Raw genomic sequence first — 19,661 nt, forward strand, 5'->3', positions numbered from 1 at the left:
CACATGCTAGATAATTCCAATTAAAGATGGTCGACGTTTTAACTTTTTAAACATGTCTTTATGTTTTAAAGTTCTGAAACTTGTCGTTTTCAAGACATGTTTCAGATGCACTGTATCCACTCGAAACAAGTCTTCAACTAAACTGAACACAGTATAAAATAAATGAATAAGTATTTATTCTTTTACAAGATTTAGTCTACAGGCACACTGGTGCCACTCTTACAAAATTTTGGTAATAATTAGAATTTCAAACAGTTTTGTACGAAGGAAATAATGTTATGTTAAACAACGACAGGTTTCTTCCGCAGGTCGTAGTCAACAATTCCGTCACGGGTACAACAAGTCACTCAATAGTTGTCTAAACGTGTAAACACACAAGGCTTAACCTGTAAAAAAATGGTGTCGGTGATACATGAAGCGAAAACTCGGAATGTTTGAGTGCGCAATTCCAATATATCCAGTTATTGTGACCTGTAAAAGAAAGCTGTTTGTGTATTCACACTTGATCCGAGAAACGCGTGTTCCCAAAATCTCAAGTTAAAAGGACGGTCTAAAAAGAATCCTGTTTAATTGCAATAACGACCCATAAAATAATAAAGCATACAAAACGAATATATTCTTACCTTTTCAGTAAAACGCATAGTTCGAAGACTATTCTCCTTACATAGGGTTGGAAGATGATTTAACAGCAGCGCACTAAAGTTTAATTTGTTTGCGTTACTTGTTATTTTTTGTTGCACGTAAAACAGGTGATGAGTACAAAGACTTTGAATAGGCCTTTGCACGATCCGGTCACATGGTACAAAATCACGCATGCTGGGAAGCAAGTTGCACAGTGGGACTTCCAAAACAAAGGCAGGGCGAGGTGGACTGGTACGAGTTGCTTTGTTTTGGAAGTCTAACTGTGCAACTTGGTTTCAGCATGCGTGATTTTGTACCATGTGACCGGATCGTGCATAGGCCTATTGATTTGACTTGCGATGTGCTACAAATAGACCGAGTCCAACATAGGTTCGCAAAGCGTGCGAAGGCGATTCAGTACAACTTGTTCCTAAGAAAAGAAGTGGAAGTGAGAGTACAATTCTAGTTTTATTACCGGAAAAATAAATACTCTCACACTCAGAAAACTAGAGAATGGTCAAAAATTTATATTCATTTTACAGGGAGGATAACGAGAGTTGTACATTGAAGGATGCATAAACAACGGGATAACGGAGTCCCTTATAAAACTACAATTCGGTTGTTCGTCAGGGACGTTCATCGGAAATTCCACGGCAAAAATGATCTTTTTAAAATTTTTCCAAGGCAATTTTATTATTTGTTTCTTGCTCAACTATGGCAATGACATGCTGAATTTGAGGAAAAGAAGCAGGCTGCTGTTTTTATTCAGGAAAAAACCTTTCTCCGCATGTAATAATAATATAATAATATGGGTACCTTTCTTGGTGTTTTAAGCCTTGAGTCAACATTAAAAGAAGCACAACATCAAATTAATTGACGTTTCTTTATTCGTGCAACTCCATGGAGTTGTATCTTCAATAACCTCTTTCTTGAGAAGAGATTCGTTGTTGTACTAATTTTAGCCAGTTTTTAAGTTAATTGTTCTTTTGATGATCCACAAAAAATTTGGCTAATTTCGACATAGTAGAATTCTAACTTGGCCCTTACGCTTCAGGAAATAAAAAATCACATCCAAGTTGCAGGAAAAAATATATTTTTTCCCTTTTGTCCCCTAAAATGAGAATTTTGATATGTCGAGATTGGTCTATTAATATTTTGTGGCTTAGATAAGAATTACAAGCCACAATGAGGAACAGAACACTTCATTTTTGAAAGGAAGGTTGAATCGATGATGACACCGCATCCCAAGCGAGCGCCCGCGTTGCCAGTTTTCAAGCTCTCGTTTCTCGCTGGTCCAGTGCCTCGACCCAGGTCATCTCGTTTCTGATGAATCTGGAATCAAAATTAAATTATTATGAATGCAAATCCTTCTCAACGAGGTAAGAAAATAACCCTTCTCTCGCCAATAGCTAAATCAAACATTCGATTCAGTTGGAAACTGGACACTTCTTCGTCAAGACTTAAAATGGTCTGTTAACCTAACGGTAATCATTATTTGTGCTTTTGAATCGAAATAGGCGAATTAAGGTTGTTTTCAAATCATCGTCCAAGTTACCGTCCAGGTCTTGCCTGAGTTGATGGTCACGTCCGTATCGAACAAACCGTGATCTGCACATCAAGAACGGAGCCAAATATATTTTTTAAAAACTTTCCGGTTTGATTAAACTCGACTACGGATTAGAATAAGGAAATTAGCACATAAAATTTGCGAGCTCGGGCAATTGGAAATCTGAACTAATTAGAAGTCCTTGGTGAATGTCCAGTTGAGTGGACTCAAGCGAGGATGAAGAGTAAATGAGTTAATTTTGTTCCATTTAGGAGTTATTCCTAACGTAATATATCCCTCTCAAGAAATCGCAAAAGGGTCTAGAAACAGTTAATTAATCGTGTGAGGCGAATTCTACTCAGGTTGACACATAAGCGACTTAAATTTCATCCTCCACGAAAACATCCACGCAACGCGCATGGCAAGATACTCGTTATAGAACCGGGGTGTCATGTCTAAAAATGGGGAGTTTACGAAACCACGACGGCAACGGCAATGGGAACGTCACTGAACAAAAGAATTAATGAGCAGAACAATGGCTGTGCACGTGCGTTATAATTCTTGGTACATTTCTTTGCCGTCCTCTGAAAAACAACAACGTGAAATGGCCAAATTTTGCGTTGCCTGGAGAACGTGAACCACGACGGCTAATTTTTTTAATTTTTATTTCAAATTTATCGCTGTGTTCCGGATTTGGTTTTGCGATAGTTTTGACAGTAATAAACAAAGTAAATGACTTTAGAGTACCGCGAGATTCGTAGGTAAAATATAAATTCATTTTTAAACCGACGTTATCCTCGGCGTCGACGTCGTGCTTTCGTACACTAGAGAGGGATAACCTAAGGCAAAAGATTAACACTATTATCCCTCATCTTATCTTTGTGCACTACAACGTGTAAATAAACAGCTTGCAAGTTCTGTTTTGGACGCCTTGTTCTTTCTGGTTTGATTTTCTGGCATGAACCCGTCTAGTGCTGCATACACATAAGCATAAGCTGCATAAGCCCTGACTCCTCCTCAGTCGCACTCATACAACCTGTGCTCCCACCTCGCCCCAGGCTGCGCGCTGTATGAAGTTGTATGAAGACCAGTGGTGACGAGTCAGGCGCAAGCTCCAACACCGTTTCTATAAGAAGATCGAGTCACCGAGGTTGTATGGTATGATGGCAATATGTTCATCCTAGCTTATAATTACCACAAAAGCTCTTCCAATAACTGTGTAAGGTCCGACCAGGGACACAAAGCGGTCCTCAATCTCTGCGTTAATCTCTCCATTCACGTCTGTTTCCAGGTTTCCTAAGTCTCCAACATGACTGCAATTGAAACATATCACTTTTCTTTACTAATTGCTATTCATTTCCTGGCCAGCTCCTAAATGTACGTCTAGATAGATTGATAATCAAAGGGAGATAACAATAAAGGAAAAAAGATGGTCACGTGAAACTTGCGTGACATACTTTAAAATAGTGTGACGTTGCGTTACATAGCTTCATTACCGTATCTTGTCCGTAGGCGCCCCATGGGTTTGATTAAACGGATTGTAATGACCTCCGGTACTCTGACACCCTGAAAGATAAAGTTGAAGCATGTCAGCTCTAAAATATAAAACAAAATCGATTTTTCTGGGCGCATAAACGGCCGGGCATATTACGCTGATGTGCAAGTCAGATGCATGCAATATGAAGGGGTTAATTTGTCGTTAATTTGTCCATTTAACGTAAACGATTGCTCAGTTCATATTGAATATTCAAGCTGAAGATTAGAGAATTAATTCCATAGTGGCCTTAAGTGTTGGAAAAATGTATCAGGAGAAATTCAAAATTCTGGAATTGGTTAAAGATTATTTTTTACCGTCGGTATAAATGTCTCCATACTGATGGATATGGAAGCCGTGCGGCGAGTAAGGAGTCAGACCCGAAATGTGTACCATCATCATAGTGATGTTTCCACATCCTACCCGCTGTTGAAAAAGCAAGATGAATTATCAGATAAATGTAACTGTAAAACAACTGGGTACCATGTCTTAACCTCTTGACCTCCGTCCTCGATCGCTCGTTTGTGAGTGGTCGTCAAGGATTGAAAGAGTTTCTTTTTATGCGATCAAGCTAACTGATCAATTAGTATTGTTGTATATTCGTAGTATGGAAGACATTTTACAGTAAAATGGGTACCAATCTTCCACATTTGGCTTTCGCCTCCATTAAATAGAATAGCGATTAGCGAAACCGAACCATGCTAAGAGCGCGATTCATGAGGTCTTGGGTTGGTCTAACCGACGGCTAAGAGCTGCTCAAATTTTAACTGTTGGCTGAGAAATGACGCCTTTTTTCACTAATAATAGCTAAGATCTGAGATCTGCAAAAATCGCTGAAAAATTGACTGAGATGTGGGAAATAAGATAGAGGGCCCACAATGTTTCTGTCTTGTATTCTTCTTATCACAAGATAGACTGTACTGAAGGAAAAATAATTCGACAGAAACTAGATCACAATCAATTGTTCATTATCTCGGCAGCACACCCTAGTAAAAAGGAGAGCTGCTTGGCTATAAAAATCTTCTACACAAAGATAACAACCGTAACACTCGACGTTTCGGGACAAACATTTCACGATAATTTTAGAACACTATTGAAATTTATACTAATTATCCTGTTTCCGACAGAGAACTAACTGTCTGCTCATTCCGGACCCTGATGATGATTAAAAATTGCTGACCATGCACCCGTTTAACTTACTTGAATCATCTTGACGGTTCCCTTCACAGGTGTTGATGTGCCCGGAGGAGGCTTAGAGTTACGGGTGATGAAACTGAAAGCTGTCACGGTTTCATCTATATAAACAAAAAGGAATCCGATTTTAAATTAAGAGATTGTACAATACCTACAAGGAGCTTGGTTACAAAATAAGTTCAAAATAACAAAAAATTAAAGGATAGGAATTGTCACTGACAATTCAAGTTGCTATAAAAACCAGGGTCTAAGCAGGAATAGGAGCACGTTTCCGCCAGGGTAGCGAGAGGACTGTTAAATGGCCAGGGCCTCTGTCTTGCGCCGCGCAGCCTATGGGCAAGTTCTCAGTCCCTTAGGGGCGCTGGCCTATGTGTAGCCGTACTCATGCCCCGAGAAAAAACGGGAGGGGAAGGAGCTAAATATGTTGTCTCCCTCCCGTTTTTCCTAGGAGGGTGGGGGAGGGGGGGCGGGGGAAGGGTGGGGATAAGAATTCATTTAGGCTATGCGATCCTTGCAACGTCTCAGACTAGTTCCAGTCTTCCGGAGGGGTAAACACTGGAGTGGGAATGGGAACCAGCAACCCGCGAGTAAACGGGTATTAAATGAACATTTCAATAGGCAGAATTAACTTAGTAAAGTAAGAGGCATGTCGGTTTGGTGGAAAACAGAAATCTAAATCTAAATCTAAAACGAAAACAAAAGGTGATAGCTAATAAAGTCATCACCTTTTGTTTTCGTTATTGTTTAGTTCGTTACCAGTACCTCGCTTTGTATTTTTAAGTTTTAAATCTTTCGTTTTTTTGTAACCGCCACTTCTGAAGATGCGTGCTGTAGCATGCGAAACGTCAAGAAAATTTTAGATTGTTGTTCCAAACCATGCGTAGTTCATGTGTTATGTTTGTTGCCGCTGTTTGCATTTTATTTCTTGTTAAATTGAAATGGCCAAAGAACAAGAGTGTTTATGATGAAATCTAAATCTGATTGCAGATGTCATATAGTTACAAGCAAATGACTGAATTTTCCTTTTATATATATATATATATATATATTTTTTTTTTTTTTTTTTTTTTTTTTTTTTTTTGCGAAGCTTGTGCCATGGACTGATACAAGACAGCACAGTCTCTTGACTGATATAAGCTCATGGCTCATATGACAAATACCTTTAAGACCTTCTTCAACAGGAATCCTTTCAGCAGCTGTTGCTAGCATCATCAACACCAAGGCAAACAACAGCATTTTGATATCCCCCTATAAAGATTGCAGAATTTTCAGAATTTTGACTGATTAAGCGATTGAGTCATCTTGGAAGTCTCTCGGGAACTTGGACCATCTTAACCTGAGGTCAAGATGGCTGGATATTGACCAAGATCGTTCTTTGAGACACAATCGATGTCCATGAACATGCTAAAAAGGTCTAGGCCAATACCCAACCATCGTTACCGAAGAAAGAATTTATTATAATGTAGGCGCCAGAATTTGTGTCATAGCTTCGTTTTAATGACACGTTTTCGCTCCATTAGTTTCCTTCGTTTTGTGGCCTTTTGTCCATGCTATGTTCATTTGCATATACGTTCGGTTCGCGCGTAATTTTAAACAATTATTGGTTGAGGTTTTTGTGATGTCCGGAATAATCAAGGTCGAGGTAAGTGTAACGACAAACGCATTATCGCACCGAGCACAGTTTATTTTCGACAAGCCATGTTCTTACTTCGCTGTCCGCGAACTTGACATTGCTTTTGGAAATCATGCATTGCGCGCGCAGCCTACAGATTATTCACTAATCTGCTAGCAGATTAGTGAATAATCTGTAGGTTGCGCTGTTTCCCAGAATTAACTGTAGGCTGTTAGCCAATGAGAAGACATATGGTGACTACAATGTACAATGAATTTAGTTAGCAGCGGTTTGAGTTTCTGTCTACGCCTGTTTTGGAATTGCTCCAGTTTACAGTTCGTCTTTGGTTTTGGGGTTCGTAACAGTCGTCTTGTAAGTTTCCTCGTTTTGCCGTTTTTCTGCCTTCTTCACGTTTGGTCGCTGTTAGTTATTTTGTGTTCATTATCGTGTTTGTAATTTTGTTATTTCAGTTATCGTGTTCAATATTCGCATTAAATGGAATTAAATTAAGCTATGGCAATATTTGGATGCGCGTGATTAGCGTGTGCGACAACAATATGGCATAAAGAAACCTATCCTCTGGCGGGAAATAACGGGTACTCCCGAGCCAACAAAATGGCGTCATCTTGCCAGCTGGCCAATCACTGCGCAGGGTCATGGAGAAACTGTGTTATCGATGAAGCCTGAGTTCAATATGGCTGGATATTCGCCAAGCTCTTTTTCTTTAGAAGCAGTCGAGATGTCCATGATCACGCAAAAGGAACGAGACTAATATTAAACCATCTTGACCACACAAGCTTGGTCGTTATTAGGGGTGGCGAATGGTTATTCAAAAGCATGGGTCTCGCACAATTTCCGTCGAATTTCACGAGTCTCGTAGTCTTGATTTTTTTATCAAAGTTGTCTCGCAGGCTCGCTCGGATTTTTAGCAAGTCTCAAAGTACCGCTTTGTTTCTTTTATTTATATGGGTACAAATGACGTCTGAACGTCTCAGAATCTGAACTTCTCGAGCTCGCATTTAAAATACTTTGAAGTCTCTCTCTTCCCTGCCTTAGATCCGCCACTGAGGGACCCGGGGAGCCCCCCCCCCCCCTGATTTTGGGTAAAAAGGAAGAAATCACAGAAGGAAGAAAGGCCGGCAGAGCAATCAAAACAAAACCGCGCCCCCCTGAGCTCAAGGTCTGGATCCACCACTGAGAAGTCAAAATGTCTCAGGCTCGCGAGGAAAAACGCTACTCTTGTCTTCACCATTTACCTCCTCTTTTATCGCTTGGCACATTCTCCCAAACGAGTAATACTTTAGATGAAACAAATCCTGTCTTGAAGATTTGAATTAATAGAAAGCAGAGATAAATCTGCCCGTTCCTGAAAGCGATGGCGTGTCAGATAACAGGTGAACCTTTCATTTGTTGTTTATTCTAGCTGCAGGCCCAACTGAAGGAAAACATGTCAACACATTATCAAAAGAATCAAACGTATCAGAATTTCCTCAGTTGTTGCGTGTTAAATGTGGTGAAAAGATGTGAATCGTTTATACAAACACGTGTGGGTAAATATTGAATCGAACAAAGCTATGTCTCAGATTTGTTCAAATACTGCCGACGCGTTCCCTACATAACATTCGCAACAAATAAACTGGAGTAGATGCCAAAGGTTGTGTTTTGGAGTTATCATGCTTTTAATCTCTCCAACTGAAACAAACACACTATTGAAAAAATGTTATTAATCTCTTGGAGTGCTTAACTATCAAAACTCTTATGTGATAAAACACGTTCAGAGATTAACAAATACCGTAAACCTTTTGTGGAAGATAGCCAACTAGCGATGAAAATATATTTTTTGTGCACGGCCATCGAAGTTCTGATCCAGAGTTAATTACTGTTTTAGTGGCAGTCGAGAAACAATTGGAAAGAACAAAATGCGAGCTTTTTTCATTTCTTTCTTGCTATCATATTCCGCGCATATTTATGACTGCCCGTAATAATTATATCATTCCTCAATCTATGTTACACGCCCCCTTCTCAAACTATCTGTAACCCTCAAGACTCAGTTTGTGACAAGTATGTAGCAATAGAGGCTATCCTTCTACACGTATTTTCAGTGAACAAACCTCTTTAGCTTCGTGTGGTTGTTGCCGCATACGACACATGTGATTATTTGTTTCGATCGCAAACATTTATACGTGAAAATGAATGGCTTATGTGAAGATAGATAGCAAGGAACAATTCTTTGGCACCGATTAAAACGTACAACCCTGTTTCATGCAATTCAACCTACAGCTTGCCTGCGAAGTTGTAGGTCTGATCTACAGAAAACAGTTCTTATCGAACACTTGTCGAATGAGGCAAAAGTGCAAACATTTTTTTTTGGTTCCTTAGCTAGAGTACGTGATTCAACTGGTGGGCAATTTAGATATGACGCGAAGCGATTTTTGCTAATTCCTTCAAATCAATACATTTCCGAGAGATCTGTCCCACTACATCAAAGAGATGAAAAGCAGACGCTAGAAATAATTGTTTTAGTTTTTTGAAATATTTTTGAGCAGACGCGCCACATGATAAGCTGTTAAACAAACAAGGGGTCTTCACGCTTCATGTATATTTCGTTTCGGAAGTTCTAACGCACGCAATGAGACTTGAGGGATGTTTGCTGCTTTAAAGCTGTTTGTCTGCAGATAGAGTAGCCACGAATAACCTTTAAGCTCAAGTGTCCTATCCCATACATAGAACAATGGTAATTTGGTAGATTTGAATGGGGGGGGGGGGGGGGCACTACCATATATGGGCTATATGGGTATGTGCCGCTGTGAAGGGTGTGGTTTTCAAGCAGTTTACTCTAGGATAGGGTATATAAATCAGGGTGTTTGGGTCTAGAATACGGTATAATTTTTCACAAAACTGACTAGTTGGTTGAAGATTTTATCTAGACTAAGGAAACCAGGAATTGTCACTCAAAAATATAAAAAAATCAAATCGGCAAATTTAAATTTACGCAAATCAGCCTCAACAGTGTCGATAGATGGGGAGATTTTGGGAGTTTACTCTAGTATAGGGTAGCAAAATTCAGCTGAACTAGCTCTGGTATAGACTAAGGGTTCCAGGGTCCCAGCAGCATATCCCTACCCAGAAATTCCCAAAGTACCTCCCCCGGGATTTGAATGCGTTGACGAGTCTTTCAAGAACGGCATCAGTTCTAAAATGCCTTAAGTTGTGGCTGAAAAAGCGACGGTTTTAGTAAGTAACCAAAAGCCTGTTCATGACCTGTCTTTCCCTGCAGCTCACACTCAGAGATCATTAGATTTGTTTTGCGTATTCACCCTGTACGAAAAGAATATTGTTTTGTGCGAGTGTTATGCAACAGTTGTCATGAACACAGACCACAGCTTCATATCTCTCTTTACCCCATAGACGAGTTTCTAAAATCTCACCTACACTTTAGAGAGAGATTCTGTTTCATGACGATAACAATTCAGGCGATAGAAAATGAATATATTCTTACCTTTGTAGTGAGACGTAAAGCTGATGTGACTCTGTCGGATAACTAACGAAGTGGCGCACAAAACATTGCTTGCACTCTATTTGAATAAATTGGGTATGCATACATGTGCATATATAATAATGATTATTCCCGCTATGAGACAAGCCTGAAGGGAATCATGGTAGTTGTATTCATTATCTTGGACCGGATGTAGGTAAAAAATTTCTACTTGGTTCCGAGGCTTGCGGGGGAAATAAAAAATAGAAATTAGTTATTCATCCCTCATCCTCAATGTTATTTCTTTTGTTTTATTCCCCTAAGCCTCGGTGCTAAGTTAGAATTGTAATAAATCGAAATTGGCCTGATTAAGAATTTAACACAAACAACGGTGATAAACATTGTATTCCAATGCATTTTAATGCAGAACTTGACATTTCGTATTCTATTTGCATGTATTTGGTTTGATGAATACAACTACCATGATTCCCTGCACGCGCGACTCATAGAAGGAACTGGCCATTACGCAGGCCCAGGCCTTTACCGCCCTATTATACTTCGTCAATCAGATCAGCGCACCGTGACCTTGAAAATCCTTCCTCAAGGATATAATATATTATATTCTTGAGGAAGGACTTTCAAGGTCACGTATTATATACTTGACTGGCTTTCAAGTTCACGGCGCTCCTGAAATGGAACCGTTCCTGAAATGGAAGACATGGAATTCTAAACTGCGAGAAAATCTGTTTCAGGAAACCCTTTTGATAAAGAGTTGTACTCAGACTGAAATCCCCAAAAAACTAAACGCAATCCTAACCATGATAAGATCTAGGGATAGCAGTGAGCCGATCCGGCAAACACTATCATATAAGGCGCACTTTCCGAGAGTAAGGAAGCAGGTATGAATCACAAAAATTACTAGAGAACTAAGTCTTTTTGAAGCGTCCGGCAAGATAACAAATCCTTTTATAACAAAGTCCTCGAACAGTAAACATCAATTAATTGATAAGAACTTATATTTTCGATCAGTTTCGTGTTAGCCTAAAATAGTTCTAATGTAAACATTATCTCATGGCGAATTTATGCCATTTAGGTTCTTCAGATATATTCTTGGACTGAATTACTCTAATCCTATTTCATTGTCGTCGATGCAATTTCATTTCAGAACCTAGCGTTTTCCATTTTGGCCTAAATTGGTTCTTATATACGCAGTCAGCTCTACTGAGAATTTAATGCATACACCTAAAAATCTGTAGAATATCGAATTTTTGTTTTCACCGGAATTTGAATCTTAAGGTATTAAAGGAGACATTTTGAGAAACATTTCTGCTACTGTAAGTTCAAAGCTCATTTTCTCAAAACGAGTTAGTTATTTTTGCCTTTGAGAAAAGATATTTTACGAAGGATTTGTCCAATTATGTTGAAGTTTTCAGGATTTGTTATTCTAAGTAAGTTTTGTGCTTTAAGCATAGAACTTTTCCGTCCAGTGCATTTTGTCGAAGTTATGCATTGAAACGTATGCTGGTCTATGCTGGATTTTCTGTATCAGATTTGACTGGTCACCATTTCATGTGTTTTTAACTTCTCAAAAATCTCTACGCCTAAAGCAGTAAGCTATTTGTCTTCTTTTAAAAAATGTAAAATTATTCATTTTGATCAGTTCTTGTAGGAGTCATCTTTTCTCAACTAAGCCCTGGCATTCCCTAACAGGTGGCAGATTTAATCAGCCAGTGTCAGGTTACAATACAGTTCTAAAGTACAAAAACAAATTTTCTTAATTTTTGGTCTTTAAGCTTTCTAAAAATGTCTACTTTGCCATGGTTTGGAATTAAATCTAAACCTTGAATAAAGTTAGAAAAAATGGGGTGTTTTTGGGTTGACCCCCGCCTTAATTAATTGGCTGTTCAGAAGCTCTTAAATATGTTGTTTTTCTGATGTTGTTTTTCTTAGTTGGAAAGGGTTCTTGAAAATCCTATACTGAATCCATTGCTTTGTAGCGGAATTTTGTCTAATGTTTTTATAAGGTTTCCACATAATCTGTTCGCTTTTTTAGAAAGTCCTAAAAGAACATGCAAAATTATAGTTTCATCAGTAAAACTAAAGATCTGCATCAAGTAGTAGATTTGTGTCTTGTATAATAGGTAAAAAATTGCAGGTTAACTCTGAGACAGTCTGGTCTGATTGTTGTTCAGCCGAAGCAACAAAAACCTCTTCATTTTTACGCATGAAGTGTCCAAGCCAAGGTCGACAAGAAGCCATGTGACTCTCCATGTTGTTCAAAATATAGGCTTTAAGGGGGTCTTATACTCTCAGATATAAATTTTTCTCCAGGAAACCATTTTTTTGGAACATGAAGATTAAACATCCCTGTCCATTTGTAAGTCGTATTTTGAAACGATTTTCCTCTAATTACTCCTGAATTTACGTTTAAATTAAGAAATCTGAACACTTCTAGCTATATTTCAACATAGCAACACCCATAGCAACCATTGTTTACAGTTTAAAAGTACTCACAAAATGGATTCAATTCAATACATTTTAATGGTACTTTACACAAACGCTTTAAAGATGTGTAGTTATGAGAATTTTGCATCATGGTCCTGAACATTATTTCTTCTACCATCTTATACGCTCCTTATACTTGGATAACATTTCTATGACTGGTGTGTATTCGGGTGTTCAATGAAACATTTATGTAAAACCTTTAAATATACCCCTCCCCCTGCCCCTAACCTCCCTCACCCCTAGTTCACAGGGCTAATTTGGGCTCTCGGAGACCGAAGTAAAACTTTAAAGCCTTATTTCTCAAAATGACCAAATAGACGGATCATCAATATCTCGCACACGATATCTCCACTGGGTTTTAACCGAATGTTGTCAAATTTTCAACATTGACGAAGGACACAATTATCTAGGTCTTAAACCTCCAAAAATTTGCAATTTATGAAATTTTTTCCTGTTATTTAGTTAATATAGTTAATATTAGTTAATATTAATACACTTTTTCAACATTTCACGAGAAAAAACCCCCTCAAAACACTGTTTTCTGAGGTTTGTCTCCTAGACAACTTGCTTATGGACAGGATGAACTTAATTCCATACTTCTCGAACCATTCATTATTACGTTATCGTGTTTATAATGAACACCACTTTTTAACACTAAGGAGCTAGTTATTCATTAACTATCGTGGCACGTGAGCTGGAAAAGCTCATTTTTGAAGTCAGAGTGCAAAGTCCTTTAACGTGATACCAAAACTGTTCCACAGAGTTGTTTTGCAAAAAAAAAAAAATTTAGGTATAAGACCACCTTAGAAGGACCAAAAAAATATCATCTCACTTCGCACTCAGACTTCAAACTCGTTTTAATATACATCTAATATCTATTATGTATTCATTCATTCATTCATTCATTCATTCATTCATCCATCTATTCATCCATTCATTCATGTATTTATTTTTCGATTACCCACAATACAATTGATTGTCTTTCAAAAGCGGGAAGAGCGACAGAACCCTTCCCTTTGAAACCATTTGGTGCCGAAGTTGCAAGTCATAAATCCTGCATCTTGATTGGCTAGTTGATGGGATCAAGAAAGATAACACCGCATCCCAATCGAGCGCCCGCGTTGCCAGTTCTCAGGCTCTCAGCTTTCGCCGGTCCAGTGCCTCGACCCAGGTCGTCCTCTTTCTGATGAATCTGGGAACAAAAATAATGAAGTCCTTATTCATGGCAGACGCTGTATTGGTTTTGAGGCACTGTACACCAGAAGTAAGACTCGAAACTAGTCGTGGTTTTGAGTTAACAAGTTACGCTATGTTTGCGGTAATTTTGGTCGGCATGTCGTTACCGTTATAGATTTATTTCTTTCGGGATTTACAGCAATAATCAACAGTGAAATGTCTTTGCTACTTTCGGACGGTCAATACCTTTAGGGGACATGGTTGAGTGGGCGCCAGTCCTTTTGAACTTTACAGTATAAAGTCTTTTTATTCTGCCATTATTCAAAACAAAGATCATAAAAAATAACTATATTGGTAACTTAACGGTAACTTTAACATTAAGGGAACTATGTCACGGTTTGCGCATGCACAGGCATGCATCTTGAAAAGTTCGGCCTTAATGTTTTTCAAGTTCCTCATTTGTAATCCGGGTAAATCTTATCCATCCCTAACCATCCTTGTTCCTTTATGATTTATTATTAACTCTTTGGTGTTTTTCTCTCTTAGTAAACTACTATTTTCAGGTTTTCTCAAATTTAAAGCGAACTCAAAATATCGCCACTGAGTTCTTTTGAGTTGCGTGATCATTGTCCCTGCCATCTCACCACAAATGCTCTTCCAATGACTGAATAGGGCCCGACCAGAGAAATCAAATTGTCATTTACCACTGTGTTGATTACTCCCAAGTAATCCGACATGAGATTTCCCAAGTCCCCAACATGGCTGTCAAAAGGAGAAAACAGAAATGTATCAGTTAACCTTATGACTATCTGAAGAGTCTCTTCCAGGTCAGCGGATGGGAGGAGTCAAGATTGTGCTCGTTTAACAAGCATTTTATGCAATCTGGTCCTCAGAGCCCGCGCATTTTTGGTCAGCAGCGGTCTTGGTGCTGACAAAAAGGATTGCGGCCTCTAGAAACGAGATAATAAAAGGTAAAGTCTGCATGCGAGCCAAGTGCCTTAAGGAACGATATTAGTACATTACTCCATTAGCTCCGCACCCATTTTTCTGACATTGCCCCAGTAATTATGCTATTTTTAAAAAATTATGCTAAAAATGCTTAGTAGAACAAAAGCATATGCTAATTTATTATATGGCTCGTGTTTGTAGCCGATATAAAGAACGTTCTGATTGGCTAATTCTAGGGCATTATTCTCCCGTAATGCTCACGGGCCGATTATTGGCCTGCAAAAGCAAAGCAAAAAGCCATATAATAAACAACTTATTAACCTCGAACAGTAGGTCTTTACGGGAAAATCTCAAACCTCGGCCTTGCTGCGTTGACTGAGTGATAGCGAGGTCAATACGCCAAGGTCTCGGTCTGAGATTTTCCCGCGAGGACCTCATTCTCGGTTAATAAGTTGTTATTAAAATTGGTTTCTTTAAATTTCATACATGTTTAAAAAATTCAACATGCATTGATTGAAGGAAATATGACTGTTAAAATTGTGACAGCAATGCTATGCCAAATGTGGTGTTAGTACAATCTCTTAGGCAAAGCCTACCCCCGGTGCCAGTGCTCCATTGCAAGAAACCGGAGTATTGCTATTTTCCCAGGATGGTACTCCGACGTATCTATCGAAGACTACCCTCTTGCCCCTCAACATTTTTTCAGGTTGGCCTCACTGTACAGTTCATTCGGGCTAATTTACTCGGGTCGAGAGGGTGGGGGTGGGTTAGGAACCTGCTCTCATCCTGGGTGGAGAGAGGCACCGTGAGAGGACCATGATCACAGTCAGCTCTCGATTGCGACACAAGAGATGATTAAAAGATCTCAAATATTTGACCAAAGGGAAAGAATGACAATTAGTCATAAACAGGAACATCGGACCAAAAAGAACAATTAAGGCTTCCGTGACGTTGTCTGACGTAACTGCAGGTGCGCTACCGTATTTGGTCTTGAGGTCCACCATGGGTCTTTTTAAATGGATTGTAATGACCTCCAGTACTTTGACACCCTGAAAGATAATTCGCGGTGTTTTCATCACATGGTTATTTACCACATGGTCGGGACCCAGGAGCCCGTCTCTCGAAAGCCCCGGAAACTTTTCGGGCCCGCAAAGCCATTTTTAGATCATCTGTATCTAAAAAGCGAGAGGTGTATACGCCTGAAACTCCTTGTATGAAGGGAACCTCTGTACACATTAAGGATATGTGAATAAAACAGCTCTGTAATCATAAGGTTTGAGATTTTGCCACGGCTTTCTGGGTGCGAAAACTTTTCGGAACCTTCGAGAAACGTCCACCAGGCTGGGAGTCCATCATTTTCATTCTAGTTTGAACACTGACTGAAGGTCGAGGATGCTCGTTGTCTCGCTTAGGGATCGGATACGTGTAAATCCAGATTCTGGTCTCACTTAGGGTGTTTATGACGAAACGCCATTATTTTTAACTGTCAAGTTATCTTTTAGGGTTGCACTCGAAAAAATAATAAAAAAAACCGCTGTTTGTCCGTTTTAAAGTCATATCTTGTACGGATAAAATAAAGCTAGAACCACGCCTAGATTGATCTTTCGAGCGTTTTTTATTTTTCCAATGCAACATATATTTCTCTTCTCTTATTTTTTTTATAATACTGACGTAGATTTATTCTGTAAATCCCCAAGGAACATGGGATCAAGGTTGCACTCATTTACCCATATAACTCCACAAGGAACCAGCTTTGCTTACCGTCAGTGACAGTGTCATTTCCCTCATGGATATGGAAACCATGTGTGGAACAGGGAGGAAGACCCGAAATATAGACAAACATGCAAGTAGGGCCACCAAATTGCTGAAAAAATAAACGGTGAAAGTGTACTTAAGTTATTCACAGTAGAACCCAGCTGAAAACTCCAAAACGGGGAAAGATTCGAGTCAGTTGGCGCGCGGGATTGTTGTTGAATTTCAAGCTTCTGTTGATGATTAATAAGGTAAATTGTTTTTCGTTTTCGTTCATACACAATCATAAGTCATTGTTATACATGCAATTACAAAACTGATGCAAAAGTTAACGAGTTCCCATAACCTGCTACAGCAATTAATGATTTCAATGCGAGTGCAATCAAGGATCTACACTACGACTGATATTTGAGAGCCTTTTGGAGGCGCAATTTCAAAGAAGTTTCAAATATCACTATTAACGTTAATCCTTAATAGCTCTACACTTGATATATTGTACTGCACTGCAAATTGAAAATCAACGGTAAATTTGCCTGCTCTCAGCCAATCACAATTGTAGTAATTTTCAGCGGTCAGTGGCTACACAAATTTATATTGACCAGGGCTTCGCGATCGGCTGGCAGTTAGTGGAAAGACCGCTGGTTTAGACAAATGATCTGGGTAGGATTGGTCTTAACCTCGTTCCCATAGTCTTTCCAAGATGGCAGACCATGAGAACGAGGTAGGATTGACTGCTCCAGTCATCTCACCGATTGCGTCATTTTAACTTTTCCTACGACTGGAGTGTCTGTGCCGGCAGGAGGAGCAGCATTACGGGTGATGTAACTTACAGCTGTTACTACACATCCATCTGAAAAGAACATAACGAAGGTTCAATTTCAAATAAGTTATTTTACTGATAAAATGATAGGTTATGAGACTATTTAACAATTAGATCATGAGCGTAGAAATCGAGAGCGAATATGCTACAGCAGGTACCCTTTCCAACATACGTAAAACATAAAAAAATGTACCCCTTTACTACACATGATACCAAGAGACTATGATCTGATCATCGTTTCCTGATGATACATATGCTTAAAGACAGAATACAATCCCCTCTGCTAGGTTACTTGTATAGCAGAAAAAGTTATAACTCTTGCAGCCAAATTTCTGCGAAGAGGTTCTCTCCAGTATTTATAACCTTTTTCTAGTACTTTGATTTACTATAGTTAAATAAAAAAAAAGTAAATAAGTTACTACCCTTTCGATTCAAAGTTTACCTTTGTCACTCTTTCAAGTGCTCATTTTTTTTCGAGTCTAGCCTGCCGCATACTATCTGGGTGGAGAGGCCATCCACTGCGAATGGACTCTCTCGAGATAGCCCACTGTACGAGTATTCCCCACCCTCCACTCCCAGGGGAAATAACAAAGCCACCTGCAAGTTGAAATCTATACATGACAACTACCTTTCAGCTGATCACAGATCTTCGAAGAAGCTGTTGCAACCATCACCAATCCCAAGGCAAGGAGGAGCGTTGCGTTGTACATGTCTGTTATAAAAATGGTAGAACATTGAAATGATGAAAGAACATCCGGAGCTCAGTACCAAAAAGCAATTAGCTAACTCCGTCGGTGAGCAACTAAAGTTCCCTCCCCCTCTTGGGCACCAAGGCCCCACCAAACAGCGCCTTCTTCAGCCCACCGGTTAATTAAACATCAGACTCTGGTATTGTCTGTATTCTTGGTGTTAAAGTTAAACAACTTGGCCAGCTGTATTAATATACCGTAAATCCTCGAATTAGCGCCCAGGGCGCTTATTTCAAATTTACAAGGAGAAGACGGGCGGGGGCGCTTATTCGAGGGGGCGCTAATCGAGGGGGGTGGGGGGTGGGGGGCACTTGTTTAATTTTTCCCAAATCGTAGCCTAACATGATCATTTTTTAATACATCATCTGCACGTAAACAAAAACATAAACTGTTTATCGACTTAAAAAGCTGATCCTAACCTTTAAATCACGGCACCGTTAGTACTTGCAATTTTTTCTCCAAACTTAACTTGTTCACAAACTGAAACAATGGACAAATCTGATACTTCAGGACGAAAACTATACATCCTACGTTGTCTCATTACTACTCCACAAAATGGGGGGAGGGGAGGGGGGCGCTTATTCGAGGGGGAGCGCTTATTTTAAATTTTGGCCGATTGGAGGGGCGCTTATTCGAAGGTGGCGCTTATTCGAGGGGGGCGCTAATTCGAGGATTTACGGTAGTCATATCTATCTCTGACAGCTACATAGAAAGCAATCGAAAGTATAAATAAAAGTTTTACATTTTAATTTCGAGCTGAACAGCAAGTATGCAACATAGCTCGGGGGTTTTGGCTCGCGAGCGCTTTGTTTCGCGACCGAAAATGACGAAGCCACGAGGATATTTTTCAACTTAACTATTATTCCCCATTGTCCTTGCGGATACACAGTTACTCCGCTGCTGAAACAAAGCACTCGCAGACGAAATCCCACCAGCTATCCAGCTATTGACTAGATCTAAACTAGTCAAACAAGGGTTCTTCTTTTCTTCGCTCAAATCCTCTTTTGCAAGAACGCACTTTTAAATTTGAGAGCGCTAACAGTTGGTGTATAAAAAGCTAAATATGTTCATCGCAATTCCTTAAAGCTGGGTACGAGTTCAAAAGATCTCACTCAGTTCACGTGAGAAAGCAGTTCCGTTTTGCCAATATAACAATTTAAAGTAATGGAAGTTGAAAACGAATTATGCGAGTCTTACCTTGACGGCGAAATGGACCAAAGAAAAGACTGGTTTTATGACACATATGACCCGATATGTACAAAAGATTTGAATTAATTTAGTGAGGGTGCATTTAAAGTAAACCCCCTGGCATGTTTCCAGGTGAATCCAATGTCTGGTTCACTCAGGGTGGCCGCTCATAAACTGCAGGTTCCCCTAGAACATTACTGAATTCATTAAACGTAGCATATACCCTTTGTACAGTTGGATACATTTAAAGTGTCACGAAAGTAGCAAAAAAAATGTAGTGTTCATTTCTTTTTTTTAAGTCGCAAAGATACCTTTTCACGGTTTCTTGCACCAAGTTGCAAGTAGTTGGGAGCAACCGTAACAAAAATTACTGTCTGGAGTATATGAAAAAAGTATGAAAAGTGTCAATCGATTAAATAGAATATGTAACAAATAATCGATCGTAAAATTTGAGCACCGAAATTATCTGTACGTTAGATTCGATCAATTAAACACTTAAGATATCAAGTGCATGAAAGAATTTTCGAATAAAATTTGATGG

The 19,661-nt window shown here is 39.3% G+C and overlaps 2 protein-coding genes across 2 annotated transcripts; both read right to left on the reverse strand.

Annotated features, from left to right (window-relative positions):
- Positions 1-1,490: 1,490 nt before the first annotated feature.
- Positions 1,491-10,099, reverse strand: LOC110039701 (superoxide dismutase [Cu-Zn]-like). Its single transcript, XM_020744842.2, has 7 exons — positions 10,007-10,099; positions 6,056-6,143; positions 4,902-4,996; positions 4,019-4,127; positions 3,664-3,733; positions 3,363-3,480; positions 1,491-1,953 (listed from the first exon to the last, which is right to left on the reverse strand). Exons 2-7 carry the CDS (start codon positions 6,129-6,131, stop codon positions 1,795-1,797), a joined length of 627 nt encoding a protein of 208 aa, XP_020600501.1. The 5' UTR covers positions 6,132-6,143; positions 10,007-10,099; the 3' UTR covers positions 1,491-1,794.
- Positions 10,100-12,714: 2,615 nt separating this feature from the next.
- On the reverse strand, positions 12,715-19,631 carry LOC110039702 (uncharacterized). Its single transcript, XM_089281185.1, has 7 exons — positions 19,130-19,631; positions 17,812-17,895; positions 17,113-17,213; positions 16,373-16,475; positions 15,591-15,660; positions 14,308-14,425; positions 12,715-13,679 (listed from the first exon to the last, which is right to left on the reverse strand). Exons 1-7 carry the CDS (start codon positions 19,173-19,175, stop codon positions 13,557-13,559), a joined length of 645 nt encoding a protein of 214 aa, XP_089137311.1. The 5' UTR covers positions 19,176-19,631; the 3' UTR covers positions 12,715-13,556.
- Positions 19,632-19,661: the final 30 nt, after the last annotated feature.

Source organism: Orbicella faveolata, unplaced genomic scaffold, assembly GCF_042242905.1.
Source record: "Orbicella faveolata isolate gen_17 unplaced genomic scaffold, um_ofav_v1 contig_48, whole genome shotgun sequence".
Lineage (NCBI taxonomy): Eukaryota > Metazoa > Cnidaria > Anthozoa > Scleractinia > Merulinidae > Orbicella > Orbicella faveolata.

Excerpts from the sequence above, each read along its gene's own strand:
- LOC110039701 (XM_020744842.2), bottom strand. The coding sequence starts at position 6,131 with ATGCTGTTGTTTGCCTTGGTGTTGATGATGCTAGCAACAGCTGCTGAA. Across the intron at positions 4,128-4,901 it reads GAACCGTCAAGATGATTCAA|CGGGTAGGATGTGGAAACAT; the intron begins GTAAGTTAAACG and ends CTTTTTCAACAG. Across the intron at positions 3,734-4,018 it reads TGGAGACATTTATACCGACG|GGTGTCAGAGTACCGGAGGT; the intron begins GTAAAAAATAAT and ends TTTATCTTTCAG.
- LOC110039702 (XM_089281185.1), bottom strand. The coding sequence starts at position 19,175 with ATGTGTCATAAAACCAGTCTTTTCTTTGGTCCATTTCGCCGTCAAG. Across the intron at positions 17,214-17,811 it reads GATCTGTGATCAGCTGAAAG|ATGGATGTGTAGTAACAGCT; the intron begins GTAGTTGTCATG and ends TGTTCTTTTCAG. Across the intron at positions 14,426-15,590 it reads GGACCTCAAGACCAAATACG|CCATGTTGGGGACTTGGGAA; the intron begins GTAGCGCACCTG and ends TCCTTTTGACAG.